Below are 26,994 nucleotides of genomic sequence, written 5' to 3'. Positions count from 1 at the left end.
AAACCAAATTTCCTTAATATTTCCAGGATTAGAGGAGAATCTATCAGATTCCCAAATATTTCCAGACAGGGAAGTATTAAGTTGAAATATCGGGTGTTTCCCATTTTCCAGGTACCCTGGGAACCATGTATGGAATGACAACGTACCTTAAAGTACAAATTCTTTTTCTGCCGCCGTATTCAAAGTTTTTCAACGAAACCCTACGAACAAAAACATTCGAAATGAAATCACTGACATAGTCAGCAATGCCAGAAAAAACTTGGCAAAGGATTGTTCACAGATACCTACTGTATTATGGAGAAAAAATCTAATATATCATTTTCGGATGAATTGTTAAACCAGCCGAGTAGAACATCTAAAATACATAGAAACAGTCGGTGAGATGATATTCATGGGATTTACGCTGAGGTTATAACAGTCTTATAGAGCAGCTCTTTGCAACTACTAATAGAAAACTGATGGGATATTCAACAGCTAGAAATCATGAGTTTTATTATACGGAGGCTATAGGCTTATAGTTGAAGTCTTATAGAGCATTTCTCTTCATTACAAATAGAAAACTAACATGTATTTGACCAGTTTTATACCGAGGTTATAGACTTATAATTGAAGGGACAGTTTCATAGACCAGTTCTATTCATTACAAATGGAAAACTGACAGATATTTGACCAGTTTTATACTGAGGTTATAGACTTATAGTTGAAGTGACAGTTCTCTTCATTTTAAATAGGAAACTCATAGGATATTTGACAGCTTGTAATCATGAGTTTTTATACTGAGGACATAGACAGTTTAAGAGAGCAGATTCGAGAGATATATGAAAGGTTAGATGAACTTACTTTCAGAGAGGTTTTTCACGATGTACAAGAATCCAATGAGAAGATCTTTAGTTTCTTGAAATTTGAATTTATCAGTTCTGAGAACAGCACCTCCTCCCCCTGCAGACTGTGTCACTACCGAATCATTACTGTTCAAAATAAAAACGTAAATCGGTATCATCTTAAACGAATATCACTACATGAATTGATGGTCTCATAGGTGGGGTTATATTTCTTACCGTTTATGTCTGATTTCGACCGGTTCATTCTGGTTAAAGCTGTCCGATTTATGAAGTGTTCCCGATTGTTCTAGATTCAACGCAGAAGCAGACGACACGTTACTGATTAACGAGGTCGTCGACCCGGCGATCCCTTTACTGTCCAACAGATCCAATCCCGGCGCTGTTACGATGAAACATGACGACACAAATCTTAATGTTTTTTTTTTTTTACGGGAGTTTCTATCTCAAGGCTGTAACCTATCTACGGGGGCCGATCTAGGAAAATTGGAAGGGTATGCGGTGTATAATCCAGGAGAAAAATATTTTCATCGGGTAAAGGAGTTGCAGTGGTTCCAAGGTTCCAAGCGGAGTTCCTTTTAAGCATTTGAAATTTTTGCAGACATCCATCGAAAAAGATGCAATTTCTGAGAGAATGAGCATCAAATTTGCAGGGATCTCGACAAAAAAGAGCAATCTCGAAGTCAAAGGCAGAGGTCCATACCCGAGAAACCATTCCCCTCGATCAACCCCTGATCAATCGGTGCTCTAAATTTGTGTAGAAATTCATTGGAAAAGATGCATTTTCAGACGGGAGTGTTTGAAGGTTTTGACTTCGAAGATGTCTATCTTGTTAAAAAGGACAATCTCTTAAGGAAAGCAGGTCTCCCCCTAGATCCGCCCCTGTTCGAATGGATTCATAAAATATCGATAATAACCGACCGGATATTGATGTAAATAGACTTACAGGCTATCATTGCCAGCACTTTAGAATCGCGTTTTAACGCCGGACTATTTGAATTCTGATCGACCGTCAGATTACTGCGAGAGTGTGTGAGTGTCGCTGATTTATTCGGAGTGTCCGGCGTTTCTATCGCCGCCGTCTGTTGTTGCTGTTGTTGTGATTCATTGTTGTTCGGCGTCTGCCCGACTTTACGACGGTCTCTCGCGTTCAAACGATTGACATTTTCGAGAATAACAGAAATCAACGGCAGATACAACGACGCGATACGACTCTGATGTTGCTGCAGAGAGAAAGAAACAAAGAGAGTTCAGAATTCAGGAAAAAATGGCCGCTTCCTGGATATACCCTATGACATCATCAAAGTGTTTATATAGATGAAATATTGATGTTGCTGTAAAGAGAGTTCAGAATTCAGGATAAAATGGCCGCCTCCTGGATATACCCTATGACATCATCAAATTGCCTAGTGTTTACATAAATGAAATATTGATGTTGCTGTGAAGAGAATTCAGAATTTAGATAAAGATGGATGAATCTCACTCAATCACATCATCAAATCGCCAAGTGTTTGTAGACCCCCTGCCAGATAAGATAGTTGCCCATCCAGAACCGATAGCTCAATCTCCCTATGATACTATAACCTAGTTATTCACCCTATGACATCATAACCTAGTCATTCAATCACAAATAGGACCGTCCAACGAACATGGCCGCCACTATAAAACCCCTTATGATATCATTAAATTTGCCTAGATCCTTCTAGATGATTGCCTCTGTAATATCTCCCCAATGACATCATCAAAAGGTCTAGTACCAGTAATTTGATCTATAAACCTCTCCAGATGATAGGCTTATGTACATAGATTCGCCCATGGAATGATAGATTTAGCGCCCCCTAGAGGGAGATAAGTGAAACGAACCTTCGACGAGTATCGATCGTCGAACGAATGTTTAGCGAGGATGTTGCGTAAGACGACGATCGCGAATCGGCGGATGTCGGAGAGTTCGTTCAGCGCCGAGCGCGTCTCGTCGAGTAGTAAACCGGTGAGGAAGTGATTACACCGATATTCCTCAGACAGCTGATAGTCGTGTTTCAAATCTGAAATGAGGAAAAATTAGTGAGAATTGTTTAGGATACGATGAGCAAGTTTTGAAAAAAGGAGAATTTAAGGATTTATCCCCTGCTGGTTCCATAGTTATGGCTTAGACTAAAGATCGGTCAAAAGAGTAAAGATCACCTTTGGACTTAAGTTTCTACTATGGAACCGGCCCAGGGCCTAGGGACCAGTTCGACTTAAGTCAATAAGTGGTCTTAAAGTCATAAAGACTGGTCTTAAGTTGTTAAATTGGCTTTTGAACCAAAATGAGCTTAGACTGGTCTTAAGTTGTTAGATTGGCTATAGAAGCCAAATGAGCTTAAGTTATTAGAACCTACTAGCAATTATCTGAATCTGTCGTTCAGATAATTGCTTGTAGTTAGAACTAACATTGTCTTAGACTTGTTTTTGATCTTAGCCATTACTGTGCAACATCTGACCCCTTGTCTAGTCCCACAAATACAAAATTATGATTGGTAACTAATGACTTACTTCTTTTCTTATTATTCATTCAAATCAATCCCTTGTTTTGTGAAATTGACTTGACCGAGTCGTTTTAACCCTTTAGCTGTGAATTGCTATATAGCTGACCAAATACGTATAACACTTAAATCACAAAGCTAGATGTTCAGATAAAGCATATCGCGAAAGCCACGAATAAAGCAATTGGAAAGGATGATCGCTTTTAAAGAAATGATCAAAATGATTATGGAGTGGTTGATATTTGGAAGGCAAATAGGTCTGACTTTTTGAGGGAAAGAATTTCGACAAATATTTCGAATATTGGTTTTTCACTAATTTCTTCATACTTTGAGAACATTTAAGACAACGAACAATTTCGAAGAGTCGAGAATATCAGCGTACAACAAAGTACTGAAAGTACATATGACAAAGCATGTGAAGCGTCTATCCATACGACACAATACTACGTTACGTTAAGGCGGGCGTAGGTCGGCCTTGCGACGGCTTGCGACTCACTGCGACGCGACTCACTGCGACCGCCAGCGACGATCGCGTCGCAACGACTCACCGACCTACGCTACATTGCGACTGCCAGCGACAGGTTGCGACTGCCAGCGACGCCAGTCGCAATGAGTCGCACATGTTCTACTTTCTGCAACGCGACGCGACCGTCGCAACCGACCTGCGTGCTATTGCGACTGGCAGCAACTAATGTCTATTTATTAATTGATGAGACCTGTTTTTCTGGGATATTTTGCTTACTTTTTGGGGTACATACCTCATTTATGTCTTAACAGAATGCCAAAAATCGCGGACAACAACTGAATATCCGATATATTTCCAGTTCTGTACCAATTAGATGGATTGGCAAAAAGACTCCTTAAGTCCAGTTGAATGAGAGAGAAAATCCTCCATTTTGTCAAATTTCTTGGATTTGAACATTGTTACCATGCCTACGCCACCCTGATTTAGTTGTTGAGACCCCACAAGAAAAATAACTTCATTTCGTAGGCATGGTGACAATGTAAAAATTCAAGAAATTTGACAAAATGGAGGATTTTCTCTCTCATTCAACTGGACTTAAGGAGTCTTTTTGCCAATCCATCTAATTGGTACAGAACTGGAAATATATCGGATATTCAGTTGTTGTCCGCGATTTTTGGCATTCTGTTAAGACATAAATGAGGTATGTACCCCAAAAAGTAAGCAAAATATCCCAGAAAAACAGGTCTCATCCATTAATAAATAGACATTAGTCGCACACAGTCGCTGACAACCGCGTCGCAACAGACTTGCGCGGCCACTTGTGACGCAACGCGACGATCGAGTCGCGTCGCAACGCCGACCTACGCCCGGCTTTAGATACTCCTAGATGAAACCAAATAAAACCAGAAACAAACAACATGGTTCCCACAGTTATATGAATTCAAAATTCCCAAGTTTTTCCCAAGTATTCCATGGGTGATTTTTCAATTTTCCCAAATGGAAATGAACAGACATTATCATGCTACAGTCAACATTTTTGCGGTGACTGGTTGATAAAGGTGATTTTCAAGGGAAATCGCTGAAGTTGCCCTTGGCAAATGCAATATGTGAAATTTAATGAATTTCCAAAAAATTTCCCTGATTTGGGGAAAATTTCTCAAATTCCCAAATATTTCCAAACCGCGAATTATCATTTCCAAATTCCCAAGTTTTTCCCAATTTCCCTGTTCTGTGGGAACCATGAAACAACCATTTACTAAATAGAAGAAAAACCACGACGCTGAAACCTTACGTAGCAAGGTTAGTTTACCTTCTAAACTGATTTCTTCAAAGTAGACGTGCAAAAATAAGAAACAAGATCTCAATTTGAAATAGAACCTCAATCAATACCATAGAAAGCCTGAATTGCGCCTATTGAAGGATTGATTTATACCGTGCACGAAACAATCACTGACACTAAATTCAACTGATTCTCAGGCAAGATTTTGCAACCAATACCGGGGAATGATTCCAGTTTGATATTTAGAATGTAATACACTATTCATTACCCTCGACAGGCCCTTTAGACAGGCCTAATGGATCGTCATTATTTACTCCTGAAACTACAGCACATTGTTTCAATTAGTCAGTTATAGAGAGTTAACAACATATGATAAGCAGCTGTGGATCAAACATCTCCGTGGGTCAAGTAAGGACAGGTCTTAAGTTGTTAGATTGGCTAAAAGACAAAAATGAACGTAGACTGGTCTTAAGTTATTAGATCGGTTATAGAACCAAACTGAGCTTAGACTGGTTTTAAGTTGTTAGATTGGTTATAGAACCAAATGAGCTTATACTGTTCTTAAGTTGTTAGATTGGCTATAGAATCGAAATGAGCTTAGACTGGTCTTAAGTTGTTAGATTGGTTATAGAACCAAAATGAGCTTAGACTGGTAATAAGTTGTTAGATTAGCTATAGAACCAAAATGAGCTTAGACTGGTCTTAAGTTGTTAGATTGGTTATAGAACCAAAATGAGCTTAGACTGGTCTTAAGTTGTTAGATTAGCTATAGAACCAAAATGAGCTTAGACTGGTAATAAGTTGTTAGATTGGCTATAGAACCAAAATGAGCTTAGACTGGTCTTAAGTTGTTAGATAAGCTATATAACCAAGATTGTTACAGGCTTCTAAGGTCTCGACTGTACAATTGGACCTAACGGATGAATTCTACCCCGGTGTAAAAGGGTACAATCAATACGAGGAATGAAGCTAGAGTTTTATTACCTTTATAAGTCTTTATGTTGCCTTTTTTCATCAGCGGCAGGTTCAACGGAATGTAGTGTTCGAAATTACACAGCGTTTCCAGAAATTCAAACTTATATTCGTGTTTCACCTGAAAACAATCGAATTACCATTTTACATAGACAGAATCAAGTCGAACGTCGAATGGAAAGGGTTAATATGAATTATAGATGATACCTTCGTGTCGCCGATGTTGAAATGATCCATGTAGATGTTTATGAAACGAAACACAACTCCTCGGTCCATGAACGTGAAACAACCCTGGCGTAAAAACAAAACCAAAAAAAATTGTTCTTAATTCTTTCCTTTAAGTAACCCTCTTGAATATAGCGAGACAAATTCTGCTGACCGGTTGGTCCTTCAGAGAAATTTCTAGCTGATGATAAAATGATAAAATTCATTCATCTTAATTGAATTCAAAAGGTCAAAGGCATTATCAAAATGTCAGGTTTTTGGCAAAATTTGTCCCAACTCTCTGTTAAATTTCATGGGTTTTTCAGGTTTTGGGTAAAATTTGTCAAATTTGCTGGGGTTCAACTTTGACAATCCATAGGATTTCTTTGAATCCCTGATGTGCTCATATTGTATGTAATGTTCTTTGTAACTTGCCTCGTATCTAATTGATGAGTTCATCAAATGAACTGAACTAAATAAATGAAATGTTGATTGTGCACTACTTACCCTGATGAAATTCGCCAGACTGCGGTTAGCAGCTCGAGTCTCAACCGGCATCTCTTTACATTTGTGCATGATATGATTGATTAGAGCTTGTAGCATGTTCTGCAGACGGAATTGATAATCGGGTGGGAAACGTTCGTTACGAGACATCTAGAAAAATATACATCGCACACACTGAGATTAGCTGCAAACTATAGCTATCAGAAACTGGTCTGATTTTAGAGGAAATGGAAGGTAGGTAGAGGAAGAGTTACAGGGAAGAGTTGGAAAGAGGATGAAGGGAGAGAGAAGGAGATTGAATGACGAGAATGAGAGGACGAGGGAGAGGAATTGGAGAGATGGCGAGGGATTGATTAGAGAGAGAGAGAGAGAAGATGATAGGCAGAGAGAGTGAGAAAGAGATATCGTTCAGGGAGCAAGGGAAAGGGAGGGTAAGGGATTGGTTAGAGAGAGAGGGAGATGAAGGGATAGAGGGAAAGAGGGAAATGAATGGAGGATGATACATAAAGAGGGTGTGGCAGAAGATTGGGGTTAATGGAGGCAGAGGATGAGTTAAATTTACCTTGATTCTGCCAGTCGTCAGTAGATGTTGAGCCATACTTTTGATCATTATTTCGAAGAAGAACCAGCAATGTTTGAGCAGTTTTTGCAGGACTAGATGATCAGTTTTCTGAGGTCGCAGTAACATCGTCAGATTCTTCGCCAGTTCTTCGTGCACCGTTTTATGTTTGGCTTCGGTCGTTCGAAAAACGTACTGACGAAAAATGAATAAATTCTCATGAAATTAACTGTTTCAGTGCATGAAATGCCGTTAATGCGGTGTATAATCTATCCACCCTATATTGTATGCACCCACGGTGCGATGTATCCATTTAGTTACTAATCATCTCTATTGAAAGATGGTTGCATCTGTCAAACATTGTAAATACAAATATCTAAAGATACACTGCACAGCAAAGTAAATGCAATATAGTGGTTTCCAGGTTATACGCACTATGGGGTAGATGCAGTTTAGTGATATGCCTGTTATACACCGCACTGTGGGGTATTTGCAGTTTAGTGGTATGCCTTTTATACACCGTACTATGGGGTAGATACAATTTAATGGTATGCCAGTTATACACTGCACTATGGAATAGATGCAGTTTAGTGGTATGCCTGTTATACACCGCACTGTGGGGTATTCACAGTTTAGTGGTATGCCTGTTATACACCGCACTGGGATGGAATTTTCCAAAACATTCAAATTATCTGCAGCCTTTAGGGAATGAAACTATCAGCACTAAAAGGGTTAAAGCTGACAGAAAATATCCAACAGGTGTGATTATCAAAATGGGCCTATTATCGACACCTGGCATCAGAGACAAGTAAAATACTTAGTTTCAAGACGTTACAATTTTAATATCTGCCCTCGGTAGCTCAGTTGGTAGAGCGGAGGACTGTAGAAGGCATCTCCAGAGCTGAACTCCTTAGGTCGCTGGTTCAAATCCAGTCCGAGGGCAACATTTTTTTCTGACTCCTGATACCGACTTCTATGTCACAAACATCTAAGAACTGCGAAGCTATGTTTTGACAATTACAATCCATTCTTCTTTACCTGTTTGTTTTGAAATGGAAAGATAGATGAAAGAAAATAAGGCAGCTTTTTGTTACCTTAACATAGGAATGAAGTATGTCGTCTTTTTTAACACTGTGCACCATTGAAATCACATGTACGAGCACCCTACAACAATACAATTATTCACATTTCATTTTCAAGCGATTCAAAAATTTTCATCCCTGAAGACAGACAAGAAATTTGACCAGGGTGGCCACTTTCCGGCAATTTACAAATTCCCCGGGTTATCCCAGATTTTTCCCCGATTAATCAGAGAACTTTCTAGGTTTAAACGGTTACAATTCATTCATTATTCATTGAATCACGTATTATTGATAAGGCAACGCCAGGGGGCGGTTGCTCAAATGTTGGTTAGACCCAACTGTAGGTTAAGAACTTTTCTACCGATTATCTTAACAAACCTTTGAGCAGCCAATCCCCTGGGCCCGGTTTCATAGACTGAGTATCGAAGTTATCCCAAGGGGTAAATCCTCAATCTGGACGACAACCACCGTAGTAACAATAAGAAACCATGGTTATAACTGATGAATTTCAAAATGTTCCCAGGGACTATCTTTCTTCCACCTCTATGAAACCAAGCCCTGGTCGATAGCATTATCCAAATTCCCTGAGTTTTCCAGGTCAGTGGCGCCACCCCGTGTAACGAATACGAACCTGACGGTATTCAAAGCTACTTCTTCGCTGTTAGTATGCGGTAACAGATGAAACAGTTGATTTAATAAAGTCGGTAGGAAGTTGACCATCACGCTGACATCTACAGCTAACAGTGACTAGAAAAACAGACAACGATTACTGTTGGTTTCCATGGACAAATGGCTGTCCAATATCAATTAGTCGACTAAAACCCAAAACGTCAAACTATCAGATAGGTTTTCTTTTTTATTGTGGGTTTTTGTCTACTAAACGATTACTGTATTCATCCGCGCTCACGAAACCACGAGAAATGAAATCAAGTATCTCACGAAAAGAACAAGTTTTGAATCATGATTCAGCACCTGGCGCCGTAGTTCTTGGTTGGATTTTGAATTTTTTTCTGGGCCCAGTTGCACAGTTGTCGCTTTAGTCCAAAGGTGGTCTTGCTCTTAAGACTCATCTCAAGTTGTTAGATTGACTAAAGAATTAACATGCCCATAGGCCGGTCTTAAATCTATGCCTAAATCTAAATCAAACCACGATTGACCACACGAGTGGCCCTTGGGTCTGGTTCCATTGTCGAGAAGTCCAAAAGTGGTCTTAAGAACAAGTTGTTAGATTGGTTAATGAACACTAGTTTCAGATCTAAACCGTGTTCACTGTGCAACTGTGTAACTGCACAACTGGCCCCGGGAGTCGAAACTTTACCAACAATTGTAGAACTGAGCCTAGTTTGATGGTTGTGGGTTTAACAGAATGTCATTCGAGTCAAAAGTTAATTCAAACACTGTGGAGCTCAGGACCTGGTTCCACAGTTCCGCTCTTAAGTGTGGAACTAGAATATAATCTAATCTTCACATTCTTCTACAAATACAAGATTAACACGTCGATATTAGTAGAAATATGATACGATGTCAGTGATGTTAGTAAATTCTGTGCAAAAGTTGTGAGAAAAATCAATCACTTGTTAAAAATAAAGCGATCATTAAATTGCATGAAAAAGAAATTATCAACAAAATTGCTACCAATTATCAATAAAAATGATTATCATTAGTATCAATCAATGATTTATACCCGTCCAAACCGAGAAAAGTTAAGATAAATTCCATAAATGTCAAAGGCTTAATCAAGAATAAAAGTTAAGTGCTTATTTTCAATTACTTAAGAATTTGGCTCAGTTTTTCTTGATCTTTCAAAAATGATACTTTACGCATCTGGTGGAACATACATCAATGCACCTGATAGTACAGGTGCTGTTTGATGGTACCCGCATCATCTACCCGTACCGCGTTGAAATTATCATAAGTGCACATACGTAACTACCGCATCTGATGTTATTGAACGAGTGTGCAGCTGATTGAACATTGTAAAGATGCACCTGATTATGACATACATGCACCTGTTTGATTATTAGTGAAAAATTGCAGCTGTCGATTCGCGTTAAAAAATCAAGCGTCGCGGCAAGCTAATAGTAGCAGTAGTAGTAGTAGTAGTGGTGGTAATGACCTTGACCTTCGATAAGCCAAACGACGCACTCACCTTGATAATCGAGGTCAAATCGGCCGGTCGAGATGCCTCTTCCTGGTTTTCCACCCTGGCATGACCGCTACCAGCCTTCATATATACATACATATATTTTACATTTAACTACTGAACGATAGTGTTTAAATATTTTGCCTATACCGGGGGCGTTTCGAAAGAACTCTATCATATTCTCTATAACGAAGAGCCCATGCCATATTTGTTTCTACAAAAAAGGTTTCATGCGTTGACTATACTATCTGGCATCCTCCCTCGGGAGCCTGATGGCATCGTGAGACTCTGCCTAATAACGCTTTAGCTGGCTGACGGTTAGGACGACTGATTTGTATTCACTGATTGCTTTTCTTTATATCTATTCCTCTACTTGCGCCATTTTTATGACAATGATTTCATGCTTTGTATTTCTCTCATCTATTTTTAAACCTGTTCGCATTTAAACATTTGAAATAAACTCTAAGATTGGCAACTTGTCACTCGTCGATCGTTGCATTTTGTCTCCGACACTTCTCCAAGACATGATAAGCCTGAGTGCGCAAGGACATGCACGTCTTAGCCATGAAGTCATTATCGAGCATAATTAGCCAATCAGATGTATCGTTTCAGCTATTTTTGGGTGAACCCGCGCACTAGGACTAAACAGGCAGGGTTTTTTGCCCAGTGGCAGTCTCTTGATGCCACTGGGTTCAAATTGCTGCCGAGGGAGGATGTAGAAATGAGCAAGGTGTGCTTGTGTATGTTTTCTAAGGTGTAGACTATTTATTATACATAGAATGTGATGTTTTTGAGGTAGAGTGGTTGGAGCATTCTGCCCAGCTACTCTTCTCTACACAGAATCTATATGTGGTGGTCGGCGGCAAGACGAGATAAAATATATTATAATGTATTCGGCATTCGTAATCATAGCAGATGCGCAAGACAACAAGAACAAGTGCTGCCATCTACCTCAAACGCTCTTCCCGTCTGCGCGGTTGGCGCCAGATTTAACTGCGACTTTATAATTGCCAACTGAAATACGGCGAAATATCGTTGATTGTTCGTGTTGTGTTTTTTTTTACGAGATCAGTGACAATGTCTCATCACAGGTGTGAAGGCGCTGGCTAAGCTCGTTTGTGAACATCATGAACATTTCGGTGAAGGGTTATCAGACCTTTAGACCCGAAGATACACAATATCCGTGTATGATGAATAACGTGAGAAATCCCATAATAAATTCAACCAAAAATGAAAAGTTCTCTATCAAAATTATTATATTTTGAGCAACGTTTCGGCTAAATACTATTAGCCATCGTCAGGCGTCTGATGATGGCTGAAACATTGCTCAAAATTATTATTAGACCTTCAAGCTACAACTATGCAGATCTAACTCCGAGAAAAACCAAACGTAAATTGTTTGTTCTCGAAAGGTCAAGTCAATTCTAAGCTGCAGTGTTCGTGGCGCAATGCGTGTAAAATTTGACGACGTTGGTTATATATATATATACTCGTATACCCAACACGATGAAGCGACACTGCATTCACAGTTACAAAATTATCTAACATAAAACAACATAATAAAATGTCGAAATATAAAGACGGATGTCAACTTAATGAAATAAAACAGTGTCGGTTTCCAGAGTCAAGTGACTGTATAACTGAGCTGAAGAAAAAGCGCACTATTTACGAAGTAAAAGTATAAGATGATCTTAACGTTTCGATTCAAATGCTATGAGTCATAGAAAAAGAATATGTTTTGAAAATGGCTCATAGTATTTAGAGCTAAAAGTCGAATCCTTTATTAGCTTAACTTCGTGATTGTGGGCTTTATCGAACTAAAACCTGTTCGGAGGTTGATTTCCTTAATTCTTTTGGACAACAGTATCGAGAAAGCGAAACGACTCACTTTTAGTTTATTGCTGGTTTCCATGTCGTTAGCAGGCGTTGGCATGCCGTCTGTTTTCTGACAGTGTTGGAAGAAATTATGCAGGTGAACGTCCTGAAATTAAACACAGCGTTAATCGAAGGTTCCAGGCTGAATTGATGCCAGTAAGAGATGACGAATAAACTGATCTGCATTTTAAGTTTTTTTAAACCCACCTCCAGAGATCATTACTGTATCTCTGAAGATGAGATTTGTAGGTGAATCGCGAAACTGTCAAGATCAATAAACTTCATCATAATAATCAATAATCACGATCAATAAACAGAAATCTCATCATTACAGACAGGAACTGTTTCTCTGCTGTCTGACAATCGCATCTTCAGAGAACAGGGGCCAGTTGCACAGTCGCGACTTAAGTCCAAAAGTGGTCTTAAATCTTAAGACTGGTCTTATGTTGTTAGATTGGCTATAGAACTAAGTTGGTCTTAGACTAGTCTTAAGTCTAAACCATGACTATGCAACTGGCCCCAGGGCTGTCTCTATATAAATGGGATTTAGATCAATCTCAAAACTGCCGGAATAATAAACTTTTGATATCATCGAATGTCAGATTATTCGCCTAGGCGAGTAATAGATGTTTACCTTCGTATAAATAGTTGATACCAGACGTAAATCACAGTGAAACAACTGTTTTCCGGAATCGACCCATTTTATTTCCGGACCAGTAAACTGTAAATAATATTATTAATAACCATCATAATAATAAATTATATAATACAGTGCAGGTGTCCTATTCTATCAGTCCAAATGAACTAGTGTTATCTGAATAGGAGGGTCTTTAGATGTGTCCTGACGCATCCTAAAAGGTATCGAATAAACAGGAATTAAATTAAGTCAAAAGTCGGCAATTTGATGATGTCATAAGGGGATTAATGGCAGCAGACATCTTTTCGAGAAGACTGGTATTTAGATGATGTCATAGGGTGATTCAGATGTAGTTCTGAGAAGAGTCGATAAACAACTTACCCCTTTCCCGAGTCCGAGCGGTTCGTGCGATAGATACTTCGCCGGCAACGTCGCCGCGATCGCTAAACTCTGATTGGCCGAGCAGAATTTCCTGCCGGCGGCGAGCAGCGGTAACCACGCGTAGCCGACGGGCGCCTCGGCGACGAGGCTCGCGCGGGACGACGCCTTGAATTCGCAGCTAACGTGATAGAACGTGAACAGCAGGTGGTGTTTCTCGTTGAGTTGCGTCGGTAAATTGATTTTCACCTCGTCGTAGAAATCCGGCGTCGAATTGTGATGTAGAACAGGCGCCGACGCGACGCACGTGAACACGGGTCCGCCGGGCCGACCGTAAATACGCTAAAAATATACATGTGAATCGACCGTAAATACGCTTAAAATATGAACAAATCTATGCTAAAAATGTACATATAAACACACTGAAAATGTATAAACAAAACTAGGATGAAAATATAGACATAACTGCGCTATATCTAGTAAATATGCTGAAAATATAAATATACTTTAACTCTTCAAATCTAAAATTCTGAAAATGCCGATTACTCAATCACTTCCATGAGCCATAATTATAATATCTGCCCTTTTCTTATTAATTCGTCCTGAAAACCCTGAACCCAGTTCCGCAAGATGCGAGTAAAGACTTGACTCAAATTTATCTGATCAGAGGTACCTCTAACTTAAACGTCTGGATCCAGTTTCACAATTAGGAGTTGGAGTAAACTCTAGAGTTAGAAATAGTTCATTATGAATTAGTTAACCCGGAGTCAAATCATAACTCACAACTGCAGAACTGGGTCCAGAATCCAGGACCTAGTTCCGCAGTTGTGACTCTGAGTAAACCTTATTAGAGTCTGGACCCAGTTCTACACGTTGCGATTTACGATTTGAATCGAAGTTAACTAATTGAAGATGAACTGATTCTAACACCTTTGGAACTGAATGCTGAGATTTCTCTGATCTATCGGCGAGTTATCTACCTTGAGCGGAGTCGTATTTTCATCGTCTGAATCTCTCAGTTCGACGCAGCACGCGATATTCCGCGCCTTCGCGAACGTTTTCTGATTGTCGTATTTCAGCGATTTCGGATAGACGTACAGGTTATTGATATACGACGTGTACGGATAACTGAGTTCGCCGATGTCCGGCAGGAATTCGTCGACCTCGAGCGTCGGAGATTGTTCGGGCGGCTGAGCGAACGGACGAACGGGAACCAACGACGGCGTCAACGTATCTGTAAATTTAAATCGAACAAAAATCTAGAAACGTTCGTGAATTTCGATTTAACAATAGTCGATTGGAATCGCCACAGCGACGGCGCGGTCAGCTAACCGACTGCAGAGCGAATCCTAGCCGCCCTCCGCACTTAACAGACCAGCGCCTAACATTTTTTTTCTCTCTACAGTTGCGTATATGCCAAATCAGGATGTAGCATTGTATCATACAGATACGGATACATTACATATTCAGGTTTAGGAATAGCAATTCCGGATCGCAAATTTTCTACCGGCTGCTTCTATCAGGTTTAACAGATTATAAACTCTCTATCGGTCGCTTCTATCAGGTTTACTGATTATAAACTCTCTATCGGCTGCTGCTATCAGGTTTACTGATTATACTATTCTGGAGTAGGTAGCGCAAATTCTGGTTGAAAAGAACGCACCGGGTAAAAGAATTCCGGAACCGATAGAGAAAAATCAAAACCTGTCTATAAGATCCATCTATGTTTAATCGGCCTTGTCGTCACGTCAGATCTTTTAAGACAAAATTTGTCTGTCGTGAGAGTAATATTCACAAGGATCGCTTGTATTCATAAATAGGGAAAAGAAAATGTTTCGGCGAGTTAAAAGGTTATCTCGGTAGTTTAATGGGTTTTCACCGAGTCTCCGAGTTGACCTCCCAGCGGCTAATGGACAATTCTACATAGTTCTACTTACTACTAATAGGCGTCTCTCCTGGTATATAAGGTTCCACGGTGACCTTCAGCGAAGCCGGTATTTGCTGCCATTTACTTTGTTTATCGGGCCTGCATAAGAAAAACGTTTAAATCTAAGATTCCAAAACTGAATTTGTACGAAAGGGGGGAGGGGGTAATTTGTCCGAGGGGGAGGAGAGTTAAAATCACCTGCTGATATCTTGTAAACGTCGAAGAAGCTCTTCCTCAGAGATTCGAGAACTTTCTTGTCGAAACAGTTGAAAGTTCGAGTAAACGTGAAGTTCGCCGCGACTCGTGAAAACAGGCCTGAAATATCGACAGGATATATCAACGAAATATCAACAGAATATCAACGATATCAACATAATATAGAAATATCAACAAAAATATCAACAGAATATCAGAAACAGCAACAAGACTAGGCACTAAGGGGGCAACGGCAGATTTAGGGGGGTGGACCAGGTGGACTGGTCAAAATTTGAATGTGCCCTCCAAAAAGTCTGGCAAAATCGTGGCCTATTTCTCAAAATTGAATAAGTTTCAAAGCAGTTTCAGGCATTTTGCTCAGATTAAAGGAGCTTCAAGCGTTTTCCGTTTGGAAGAAGTTTTTAAGGAATGAATTCGTTACCTGGCTCCCCACGCAAACGGCATTCGATATTGACCGATTCGACCGCAGCATTGACGCATGTGTTTGTGAACTTTTGTTCCGAGTTTCGGGTCGGCGCTTTTTATATACGGCTCGACCGCGGCAGAAATTCCGCCTTGAAGAACTTTCTCGATTTTCGCGACGAGGTAAATCTCCGGACTGCGATCCTGAACGGTTACCGATAATATAAACTGAAATTAAATGAGAACATTTTCTTATAATAGAATTCTATGGGATGAAATTTTGACAAGCCTAAGACCATCCAAGCCAATCTAACAACTTAAGATCAGTCTAAGCTAATTTTGGTTCTATAACCAATCTAACCACTTAAGACCAGTCAAAACTCATTTTGGTTCTATAACCAATCTGACAACTTAAGCTCATTTTCTTTCCAGAACCAATCTAACAACTTAAGACTAGTCTAAGCTCATTTTGGTTCTATAACCAATATAACAACTTAACCAGTCTTAAAATTTAAGACCATTTTTGTCACAAGCGCATGAGGGATCAGTTGCTCAGACATGGCCCTGATTTAAGATCAGCCTAAGACCATCTTAGTTCTATCTAATCTAACAAATGATGTAAGACCATTCATGAATTTGTCACAAGTCCGAAACTGAGCCCAGGGGCTGGTTAAAGGTAATACCAGTCTATAAAACCGGGCCCAGGGTTTTTGAATTAAACGCTATTTTCAACAAACCAGCAGACGTACTTTATTACGAGACAACAACCAGTCAGGATTTACGATCAGTTCCGGTTCGCTATTTTTCGCCGATGAATCGTTGATTCCGAATCGCAGCTCTTTCGGAATCATCGTTCGTAGATGCTGCGAATTCGGGTCGTAGTGAAAATCTTCGGATACTTTCCGTCCTCGTTTAGCGTCGTACAGCGCCATCGTTATGAAAAATGGCTCCGGCTGAAATATCAAATTAGATAGATATTCATTCAACCTTGATTCAACTCATTTGATCGACTGAATAGAGTTTAATCAGTTGATTTTCAATTACTCTAGTGTGAAATTTCACAACTCGCAACTGGCTCCAAAAACTGGTCCCGCAGCTGTCTGTTAAGTTGATTAAATCTTCATAAATGTATAATTATTAATCTCAAAATGAACTTTGTAGCATCTTTGACTTTTATATAAGCAATCCACATTCTGCTATTCCTATTGTTAAATCTGTGTGTTGATTGTATCCGTTAGACGTTTTTTATACAAATAAACTTTGAATTAAATTGAAATTTGCTTTCCTCTGTTTTTCAGTCTTTTTTCCGGATGGAAATCTGTGAAACCAGACTTTTATTGCGAGGAAAACAGAAATTAAGATTTACAAACTTTTCCCCCAAAAAATGGACTCAAGAGAATGAATGAGGAACTTACGTTAGTGTATATTTCAGTTTCTCCGTCGTCTCTGATGTTTCCCTGCAGCGCCGTACGGAATTCTTCACAAGTAACGACGAAACGCTTCTCGAACTGATCTTTGAACACTTCGACGTCACCCTCGTAACAGTCGTCCGTACGAGTGCTATTCTTCTACAAGTATGAATGAATACAGTTAGAAATTCAAAATCTGTTTTGACCGAGCGTGAACTTGATTCGGGGAATTTATCGAGCGAGCTCCTGGATCCAGTTCAACTGTTTCTGGCGCTAAGTTTGACGAGAGTCGCCGAATTGGGCCGGTTGCTCAAAAGTCAAAGAAGCTTATTCTTCTACAAATACAGATTAATCGTAGCTAGAAATTCGAAATCTGTTGTTGTTGATCCGGGAATCTATCAGTTCAACTGTTTCCAGTTAAGTTTGATGAGAAATGCCGAATTGGCTTCCGGGGGCTGCAGTTACGCAATATTTGGTTAAAGATATCCTGCAGATAAATCAAAATAGTGCAGTTGATATGATTTGAATACGGTAGACTCTCCTTTAAATTGAACACTCAAAAGTTAGTTAAAGATAACCGGTGGAGAAATATTATAACGATGATAATGATAATCAAAAAATTTGTTTAGCACCTGTTTCATTCAAAAGATCTTCACCAGCGCAAATACCGTAGTGAAAATGAACTTTTAATTGTTACTATGTCATTTATCCACTGGTTAACTCTAACTCACTTTTGAGTAACTGCTGCCCCCGATATTTGAAACTAACCGGTAATTCGGGATAAACGGCGAACAGTTTCTGACGGTTTTCTTTCCTCTGTTGCGCGAGGTACGATTCTGTTTCCCGCGCGTACTGAATAAAACAAGCAAAAACAAACAATAAGAAATATTAAGATAAAATCCCACTATTTACAGATTAAAAGAATTCAAAAACCAGAATTTATTTATTAAATCTAAAATATTAAACGACGTTTCGATCTCACCCTAGAGATCATTGCAGGTGTGAGAAATAGACTAAAAACAGGGGTATATATACAGAGGAGGACAGGTTAATTGAGTAAATTGGTGAGTGAGTAAATAATTAGTAAATATTAATAAATTCTAGTTTTTAAATTCTTTTAATCTGTAAATAGTGGGATTTTATCTTATTATCCGTTCACCACGTTTGAGTGTGGTCATCGTTCTAACAAGAAATATTGATGAAACACGCAGAGTCAGTGTTGTAATGATAATATAAAAACTCCCACAGTTAGATTGAAGATAAAGTTTGAAATGTTTCCTTGAGGTCTTCACCAGTAACATCTATTCTCCATTTCCACTATATGCTAATAGTCATCTTCATGAATACTAAGTGAGATATATATTCTTATGTATTCATGAAGATGACTATGAAAATATAGTCGAAATGTCAAACAAATATTAGCTCATGGGAAAAGTTCCAGGGTTTATATCAGGGAATCAAAAATTCCCCATTCCCCAAGATATGCTCAGTGGGGGCTGCTTCTTATCAAGAGCTTCGTTGTGCCACTCACCACCAGCAAAAACAACAAAACACCACAAATTCCCTGATTGAATTATAAGATATTCTCAGTGGGGGCTGTTTCTTATCAAGAGCTTCCTTGTGCCACTCGCCAGCAGCACAAACAACAAAACACCACAAATTCCCTGATTGAATTATAAGATATCCTCAGCGAGGGCTGTTTCTTATATGGAGAGGTTCCTTGTGCTACTTCTCACTAGCAAGAACAACAAGAAACCAAACAATTCAAATATCCAGACTTTCCCATGATTTTCAAGAAAACAGTCAAAATTCCCTGATCTGCAAGGACCCTGTTTTCACACTCATTCTAGTTCTTACTGCAAGATTTAAGAACTTCATAAACATATTCTGAAATTATGCGATTTCCGAAACTGAATAAAACGCTGACCTTCGCTAGTTCGGGAGGCATGTTGTGATTTTCTTCTTTTTTCGAATCGTTTTTCGTCGACCCATCTTTCGTTCGGTCGTCGCCGCCGATGCTCTCGGCCGCGAGTACTTTCTTCAGTTTGTTCAGCCAATCGTCGACGTCCTGCTCGTTTTCGGCGGCCAGCGTGTAAAACGATTGGTCGGCCATGTGTATCTCGAACATCGGACGACCTTTCTTCGACGACTAAAAAAAACGCGGAAGCAAATTATTTTTTACCCGTCCTCGGTGTTTTCATGACAGAACCGGATCTTGCAGTCACCAGCTAATGAGTAATAATACACAGCCCAAGTCAAAAATGATAAGCTATGCAATCAATCTATGTTATGTGTTCTATTCTATAGCAGATTTGGAAACTGGAAACTTTCATTTGGTTTACAAAACTTGTTAATCTAAAGCAGGCCTAATATGTATCAAAACAAGGATGGGCAGTGAAAGGTTTAATCATCGCTGATGATTGTGTTATTTGTTTCAAGTTGAAGTTCAGAATTTTCCAATATGAAAAAACATTTTTCATTGTGTTCATCTTAATTTTCAATCTAGTCATTCGCAAAACAGTTTAAACATTTTATTCTAATATTTTGTCATTTTCCTCGATGATTTGAATGTTGTAGATCTGGGGCCGGTTCCATAGTCAGGACTTAAGACCAAAAGTGGTCTTAAATCTTAAGACTGGTCTTAGTTGTTAGATTGGCTATAGAACTAAGTTGGTCTTAGACTGGTCTTAAGTCAAAGCCCTCACTATGGAACCGGGCCCAGTAGTTAAAATCACTTAGATGGTTAATTGTTATGTGTGAAATACTAGCAGCAAACTTTATTGTCCTCTTGTGTTCAGTATCTTTTTATGTCTGGCTTTGAATCATGTTTTGATTTGGTGGAAAAATTGCTCTTTTTGAAATAAAGCAATCGAGTTTGATTGGAAAGTCTCTTTAAATCAGAGAATCATAGCCTGTTCGTAATGAATGGAGCATTGGACAGCCAGTCACCACAGATGACTGGTCACCACACCTGACTGGTCACCAGAGACAGCTGACTGGTCACCGCACCGCTGACTGGTCAGCCACAACGACTGGACAAACTTCCAAACTCTGACAATCACCAGAACTCAGTGGTCTAGTGGAAAGACATAGGACTGACAAGTCGGAGACCCAGGTTCAAATCCCAGTGGAGGCTGGTATCAGGATTAGGGTTAGAAGCGAGTTACAATCGGGAAAATTTTGATGAAAAATATGAAGGGTTGAATTTTTTTTTTAAAGGAATCACGAGCAACTCATCAAATACAACCAATTGATCTTTAAAATTTAAAGCTAAAAATTAAGTTCACTCTATATTACGGCAGAGGATAGGAGGCAGAGAGGGAGGAGAGATGGTGGGAAAATAGGAGAGAGAGTGACAGCGAGAAGAGAGGGATTGATAATATAGTTTTGCACCTTATTGACGGAGACAGCGCTGTCCAAAAATATCGTTCCTTTCGAATCGAACTTCTTGTCGTCTTTATGGAAGTCGAGGGCGTACGTCGTGTCCTGCTGCTGTTTCAAATAGAAATAACGGCGCTTCATCGACTGCAAAGATAATACGCAGAGAACGATTAGTGTTCAACCCTCGAGATGAAACCAATTCAATAGTTCGGTTAAAATTAGTTCATTTACCAATTATTTTGACCCAGAACTGTTGAACCTGGTCCCGGACTAAAAAACGGGACAAGATTCCTCAGGTCTCTGGTTACATTTGACCCACTTAAAACAAGCTTATAAACTGTTTTTTTTTATTTCAACTCTAACTCACAACTACCGAACTATGGTACCCTGTGGCCGGTTTCATAGACAAAACTTAAATCCAAAAGTTGTTATATTGGTTATAGAGCCAAAATGAGTTTAGACCAATGGTCTTAAGTTGTTAGATTGATTATAGAACCAAAATGAGTTTAGACTGGTCTTAAGTTGTTAGACAGGCTATAGAACCAAAATGAGCTTAGACCAATGGTCTTAAGTTGTTAGATTGATTATAGAACCAAAATGAGTTTACACTGGTCTTAAGTTGTTAGACAGGCTATAGAACCAAAATGAGTTTGGACTGGTCTTACCGAAGTTATTAGATTTGGCATACAACCAAAATGAACTTAGACTGGTCTTAAATTGTTAGATTGACTATATCACCAAGCCGATATCGCTATATGACTATTTCACCTATATCATAGACGTGTCTTAAGTCTAAGCCATGAAGCTAAACAGCTGGTCGTCTCCCAGATTTACTCACTTACCCGCGTGAATAAACCAGAAGGCTCGGTTTGATTATCCGGACATTTATAAAGCCAGCCTTGTTTCGTTATTTGATTCAGATGAGCTTTATACAGCGTGTTCGTCGTGCCCGACTCCTGAAAAACAAAATCAGTTCCCATCAATTAATCAAATTCTTTATCATCGTCGTCGTTTCGTAAGGAAATTTTCACGTGAAATCATTTCTCGACGAGATATAAACGCGTACTTCGTCTCTGGTGTCGGTTTCATTGTCGATTTCGAACAATTGTTCCGGTAATTTCGTGGCTGGAACTCGTCTGAAAACGTGAAAATCAAAAATACTTTTAGTTTCTTTCTCGAACAACTTTTTAAAAATTTTCAAATAATCTCTAGCATTATAGGGTATTAATTAGTCAGCACTGAAAGGGTTAAAGATAAACTTGCTGATAAATACTAAATTAACGCTGAACTTTTAATTGTCGCTACGTCAACCATCCACTGATTAACGACTAACCACCAACTTTCGAGCAACTGACCCGAGGGTCGTCAAAATAATTCGAAATTCAAATATTCAAACCTGGGTAACTGTAAATAACTGCCGGAATAGTCTTTATATTTCGGTTCGACGATGTTCCAGTCGGCGGTGTAAGTATTGATACATTCTCTAACTAATAAACCTTCGGCTTGTTTCGCAGCAGACGTCGGTACCGAACATTTCACCGTGCGGAATCGACGCTCTAGAACAGACGACTGAAAATACATAATCGAATTGCGTTAACGAAACAACGTGAGTCCGTGTTGGGACGATAAAATCCTACAGGAATACTGAAGATGATGACTATTAGGATATCGTCGAAATGTTGAATAAATATTTTGAACACTTTTTCTTCTCATCCTTGTGGGATTTCAAATCATAATCATAACAAATCATTTTTCAATATTCGCAGAAATATTCATGTATTCTTCTGCTTAGTTGAACATTTTTCTTTTCTTAACTTTTTAACTTTCTTCACGTCACCTTTTTTTCAGCATTAACGGGGTGAGGTTTTGAGAAGACACCCCGGGTAAGTGAGGTTTTGAGAAGGCATCCCGGGGTAAGTGAGGTTTCGAGAAAGCGTCTGCGGGGATGAGGTTTGGAGAAGGCATCTAGGGGTAAGTGAGGTTTTGAGAAGGCGTCCTGGGGTAAGTGAGATTTTGAGAAGGCGTCCCGGGGTAAATCACTTACCCCGGGACGCCTTCTTAAAGTGAGGTTTTCAGATGGCGTCCGCGGGTAACTGAGGTTTTCAGAAGGCGTCCCGGGGTAAATGAGGTTTTCAGAAGGCGTCCCGGGGTAAATGAGGTTTTCAGAAGGCGTCCCGGGGTAAGCGAGTATTTACTTACCGATATATCGTCCTGCGGAAACAGTAACATCTCCCGTAACGGATCATTGTAAAGCAGCGATTTATTCTTAACGATCGCGGTTTCGTAATCCACCGGTTCAACTGTACGAGGTTTAGACTGGAAAAAAAAGAAACAAATATAATTTGATACGAAACTTGACTCAGATCATTTATTAGAAATACTTCCGGAGAAGAGATTTATCACGGGCAAAAGAAATGTAGAACTGAAAATTTTAAAAAATCAGAGATAAAATCAATAAAGAAATAACTTTATAACTTTTCGCTCTTTTCTTTCATATAAAAGAAAAACATTCAAAATCTAAAAACAAGATAGAAAAACAGGCGAAAACAAAGCTTCAACAAAAAAAAGTTACGTACCCAAACTTTATCAACATCCAAACTCATAGCCGTATTCTAAACACCAAATTCATCGAATTAGAATTTTGAAAAAACTTTTTAATATCTCTCGAAATACTGACAGTTGAAGATGGTTGCGTATATCAGGCATTGTTTCATAAGAATGCACAGTCTATGTATACTGTGTGTTTGTTTGGTCCATTAGGAAATGAATGTAATTTGAACCCGCTTGTAACTCTTAAAACTATTTATTACTGACCAAAGTGTGACACATTTTGCGTCACAAGATCGATTTCATTTTCCAGCTAATTTCGGCTAGAAATAGGGAACAGTTTCAGAAGATCAACAGGGGTCAGTTTCGAAGCATCTACAGTGCACAGGTTTATCAGATTGCGAATACTGAAAGATGAACTAAGTGTAATTTTCCCTTCATGGACCCAGTTACACACACTCCTAGATCGATTTTTCAGATAAACTGAATCAATGAAGAACTTAAATCGATTTCAGAATTAAAACGTTTTTTTGCGGGACTTTTCCCAGGAGCCAGTTACACAAAAAGCATTAACCCTTGGCTTCAGTATGCCTGATGATCGCTATTAGTCGTTAGCCGAAATGTTTCTTACCGCCGGTAAATATATCACTCTCTAGAATTCTCTTTTTGGCTGAATTATTGAGGAATTTATCAAGTAATATTAACTCTTAAATCGATTTATCAGATGAATTGCATTAATGAATGAAAAGTTCGACCTTATTGCGAAATTTGGCCCGCAGCCAAATATTCGACATCAAATTCCCGATCAATAAACCACGTCCCGGGAATTCCCGAGATACAAATTTTTGATTTCGTATTCGAACGAATTTATCTTGTTTACGTTAAAAGTCCGGTTATTCCGAGTATCGAAAGCTGACGGGGAAATCACGACAAAACCAAACATCTATAATTAGATTAAAATCCACTACCATACAACTTGATAAGATTGAAAATGAAATTTATCAAGAATTAAGAAAAATCAATAATCAAAAGACACAATGCGTCTCTCTCAATTTTTGGTTTATGAATTTTTTCGATTAACAGATTTTGCTTTTAATCCATTAAAACAACATACAGGACCCAGTTCCACAGTTGTGAGTTAGAGTTGACTCTGAGTTAAAGTTAGTTCATTTTCAATGTTTTAACTCTAGAGTCAAATCTTAACTCAGAACTGTGGAACTGGACCCTGGTGGCAGCAGATTTTAATTCTAATTTCCACTATCTATTGTTAACAACTGCTTAGCTGAATGTACAGAGGCCATTCCACTATCAAACATCAATATCTAATATTAAACTCCCACTATAATCATTACGCGGGTATGCAGTGGTGGTGGTCGTGGTGTAATGATTTTTCCAAAATCTAGACCAATTGCCCCAAATAGAATTTCGACCTACTATAATACGTATCTTAGCGAGCACCACGTTCCAAACACTGTTAATTAGCCTATACATCACTGAATCACTGTTAAACGTATCTGTGTTAATCGTTATTTGCTAATTAGTTCATCAGACTGTAAAATAATTACCGGTGAAGTACTTTATACCGCTTTCAACAGGGTCCGATCTAAACACTTGTCCGATTGCCCGTGAAAAGTATATTCTCATCAGGGCAAGTAGGTTTATCAATTGTCCGCCGGGCTAGTGCAATTTTATGTGAAAGCTTTTTTCCCACTCGATACAACGGATGATAGTGCCACCAATCGGGACTGCCGGTGTAGGGCATGTAGTTTTTGGAGGGGGCAAGCAAAATTTCAGATATGCTTGCACCCCCCCCCCCGGGCAAGTGGCTTTCATTCCTTAGATCGGAACCCTGCTTTCAGATCGCATTTCTCATTTTTACCGTCGGACAAAAACACGTCTTTCGCGCTGAACATTCGTACACGTTCATTTACAAGCAGATATCGACAAACGTCCGAGCGATCTAGCTTTTTGACAAAGCTCGATAATTTGACAGGGTGTATGTACTAATACACGTTCAATCACAATATCCGTGATAAGACGATGAGTAAAAATCCCACAATAAATGAATGAATCTAGGAGGACCCAATTGTCGCGCATGAAAACAAAACTGGGAGTTTTAATTAGCCTCTGCAAATTTGGGCCTATAAGACGTGTTCTTATTGTTTTCATTCCGGCCGCCATTTGAGACATTGATTTGAAATTCGTCAATAGAATAGTTTTAAGAACTGTCCGAACTGGTCGGTCGGAATAACAGCCATTCGTAACAGGTTCAGTTAAAAGCGCGGTTGTGTCGGAATAGTCTTAAGAACTGTCGGCACCAGTCCGTCGGAATAGCCACTACTACTCATACAAGCTTTCAGTCAAAAACAGTTGCGTCAGAATAGTTCGGACGGCTCTGTCAGAGAATAGCCGCGCAACGTAGGCCCTACTAAATCATAAGTAACATCAAAATTCAAATCATGAAATGAGTAACAAAGTCGTGCATGGAACTTGTAAATGATTGGGAGTTAAGTCATGCTTAACGAACTTGCGTAATTTACGGATCATGATACTAAAAACCGGTAATTTCTGACTAACGTTCATAAGAAGGCGAGGGAGTGTTCCGATTTGAGAGTTCTGCACTTACCAGATAAGTACTTTCTCTGATTGTATTCGAGACGCTCTGGCGGATCTGAGCGGCGCTACCGCTCTTTCCCAGGTTCTTAGCAAACTGTCGACGAGTTACATCCGTCATGACAATCCGTGTAAACCCTTCAGAATCGACGACAAACTACTGAAAATAATCCACACCAAGTTTTGACAGCGACATCGAAAATCATTTCCGGGTTTGGTGTTCGTATCGAGAAAGCGCTAAAACGCGGATCTGGAAATAGACGCAGGACTCGGAAAGCGCCCCGGACAAGCAGCCACAAGCTGCGCGCAACAAATAAAAATAGGCAACTTTGAACTAAACAAATAGATTTCCTTGGTTTGACAATACACGATATCAGGAAACCACATATCGACAAAATACACAAGAAATTTCCCAAATTACTGGTATCATTAAGAAAACTAAAAACATCCTAGATACAAAATTTACTCATTTACTCATTTGAAAACTAACAAAATTTACTCTCTTTATTCAATCTATCCTCATTTGAACAATGGCTTGTTGGCCTGGGGTCACTCGCCTTATAATAAAAATTGCCTCCTAATCCAAAAGAAGATTGTTTATTTTAGTATCGAGTGAGGTGAACGTGTGAGCGCGGCTCTCTACAATTAAATTGGCTCGAGCCTGATCCGTGCCAATTCGGCCAGGGCCAAATCGTCTCCTGTGATCGCAGCTTAAAAGCGCGCCTCGCGTGTGGTCTAGTTTAATGTTTTCCAGGAAACTGCAACTGATTCACGGACCGGCCTGAGCCGTGAATTTTATAGAAGGGCAGTGAAATAGGGGTGTTCAAAACTATGCGCTATTAAAACGAAAACCTAAGGCTAAACAAAAATGATACCTTGTTTCTCCGCAGCGGCCGGGTCATTTTAGTAAAATATGATAAAATTAATAAACAGTTCATTTCTATAGCGGCCGGGTCTGTTGTGGTAAAATTGATCACGATTTTTAAAAAAGTAATGTATGGGGTAGATAGGCGGCCGGCCGGGTCAACATTTAAGCTCA

The 26,994-nt window shown here is 39.3% G+C and overlaps 1 protein-coding gene and 1 non-coding gene across 2 annotated transcripts in view; one reads left to right on the top strand and one right to left on the bottom strand.

Annotated features, from left to right (window-relative positions):
- The window catches only part of LOC141910651 (dedicator of cytokinesis protein 9-like), a 43,135-nt gene extending 16,974 nt beyond the window's left edge, over positions 1-26,161 (bottom strand). Inside the window, exons 1-31 of the mRNA XM_074801364.1 lie at positions 25,969-26,161; positions 22,995-23,111; positions 22,192-22,364; positions 21,862-21,931; positions 21,638-21,751; positions 20,808-20,939; positions 19,342-19,563; positions 18,183-18,266; positions 17,421-17,573; positions 16,755-16,958; positions 16,025-16,233; positions 15,586-15,702; positions 15,398-15,486; positions 14,441-14,694; positions 13,464-13,802; positions 13,080-13,166; positions 12,459-12,551; positions 10,577-10,651; positions 9,059-9,174; positions 8,440-8,509; positions 7,349-7,540; positions 6,790-6,936; positions 6,286-6,369; positions 6,091-6,199; positions 5,375-5,428; positions 2,703-2,881; positions 1,786-2,062; positions 1,059-1,221; positions 841-968; positions 289-355; positions 147-200 (exon numbers count right to left, since the gene is read on the bottom strand). Of these exons, the coding sequence (XP_074657465.1) occupies positions 147-200; positions 289-355; positions 841-968; positions 1,059-1,221; positions 1,786-2,062; positions 2,703-2,881; positions 5,375-5,428; positions 6,091-6,199; positions 6,286-6,369; positions 6,790-6,936; positions 7,349-7,540; positions 8,440-8,509; positions 9,059-9,174; positions 10,577-10,651; positions 12,459-12,551; positions 13,080-13,166; positions 13,464-13,802; positions 14,441-14,694; positions 15,398-15,486; positions 15,586-15,702; positions 16,025-16,233; positions 16,755-16,958; positions 17,421-17,573; positions 18,183-18,266; positions 19,342-19,563; positions 20,808-20,939; positions 21,638-21,751; positions 21,862-21,931; positions 22,192-22,364; positions 22,995-23,111; positions 25,969-26,076 (4,280 nt within the window). The 5' untranslated portion in view covers positions 26,077-26,161. The remainder of the gene's footprint in view (positions 1-146; positions 201-288; positions 356-840; positions 969-1,058; positions 1,222-1,785; positions 2,063-2,702; positions 2,882-5,374; positions 5,429-6,090; positions 6,200-6,285; positions 6,370-6,789; positions 6,937-7,348; positions 7,541-8,439; positions 8,510-9,058; positions 9,175-10,576; positions 10,652-12,458; positions 12,552-13,079; positions 13,167-13,463; positions 13,803-14,440; positions 14,695-15,397; positions 15,487-15,585; positions 15,703-16,024; positions 16,234-16,754; positions 16,959-17,420; positions 17,574-18,182; positions 18,267-19,341; positions 19,564-20,807; positions 20,940-21,637; positions 21,752-21,861; positions 21,932-22,191; positions 22,365-22,994; positions 23,112-25,968) is intronic.
- Positions 8,194-8,288, top strand: Trnay-gua (transfer RNA tyrosine (anticodon GUA)). The gene is made up of 2 exons: positions 8,194-8,231; positions 8,252-8,288. It is a non-coding gene; the product is annotated as a tRNA-Tyr (tRNA).
- Positions 26,162-26,994: the final 833 nt, after the last annotated feature.

This window comes from Tubulanus polymorphus, chromosome 9 (assembly GCF_964204645.1).
Source record: "Tubulanus polymorphus chromosome 9, tnTubPoly1.2, whole genome shotgun sequence".
NCBI lineage: Eukaryota > Metazoa > Nemertea > Palaeonemertea > Tubulaniformes > Tubulanidae > Tubulanus > Tubulanus polymorphus.
Note: the sequence above shows the minus strand (reverse complement) of the source record. Positions and strands in the feature narration are given on the sequence as shown.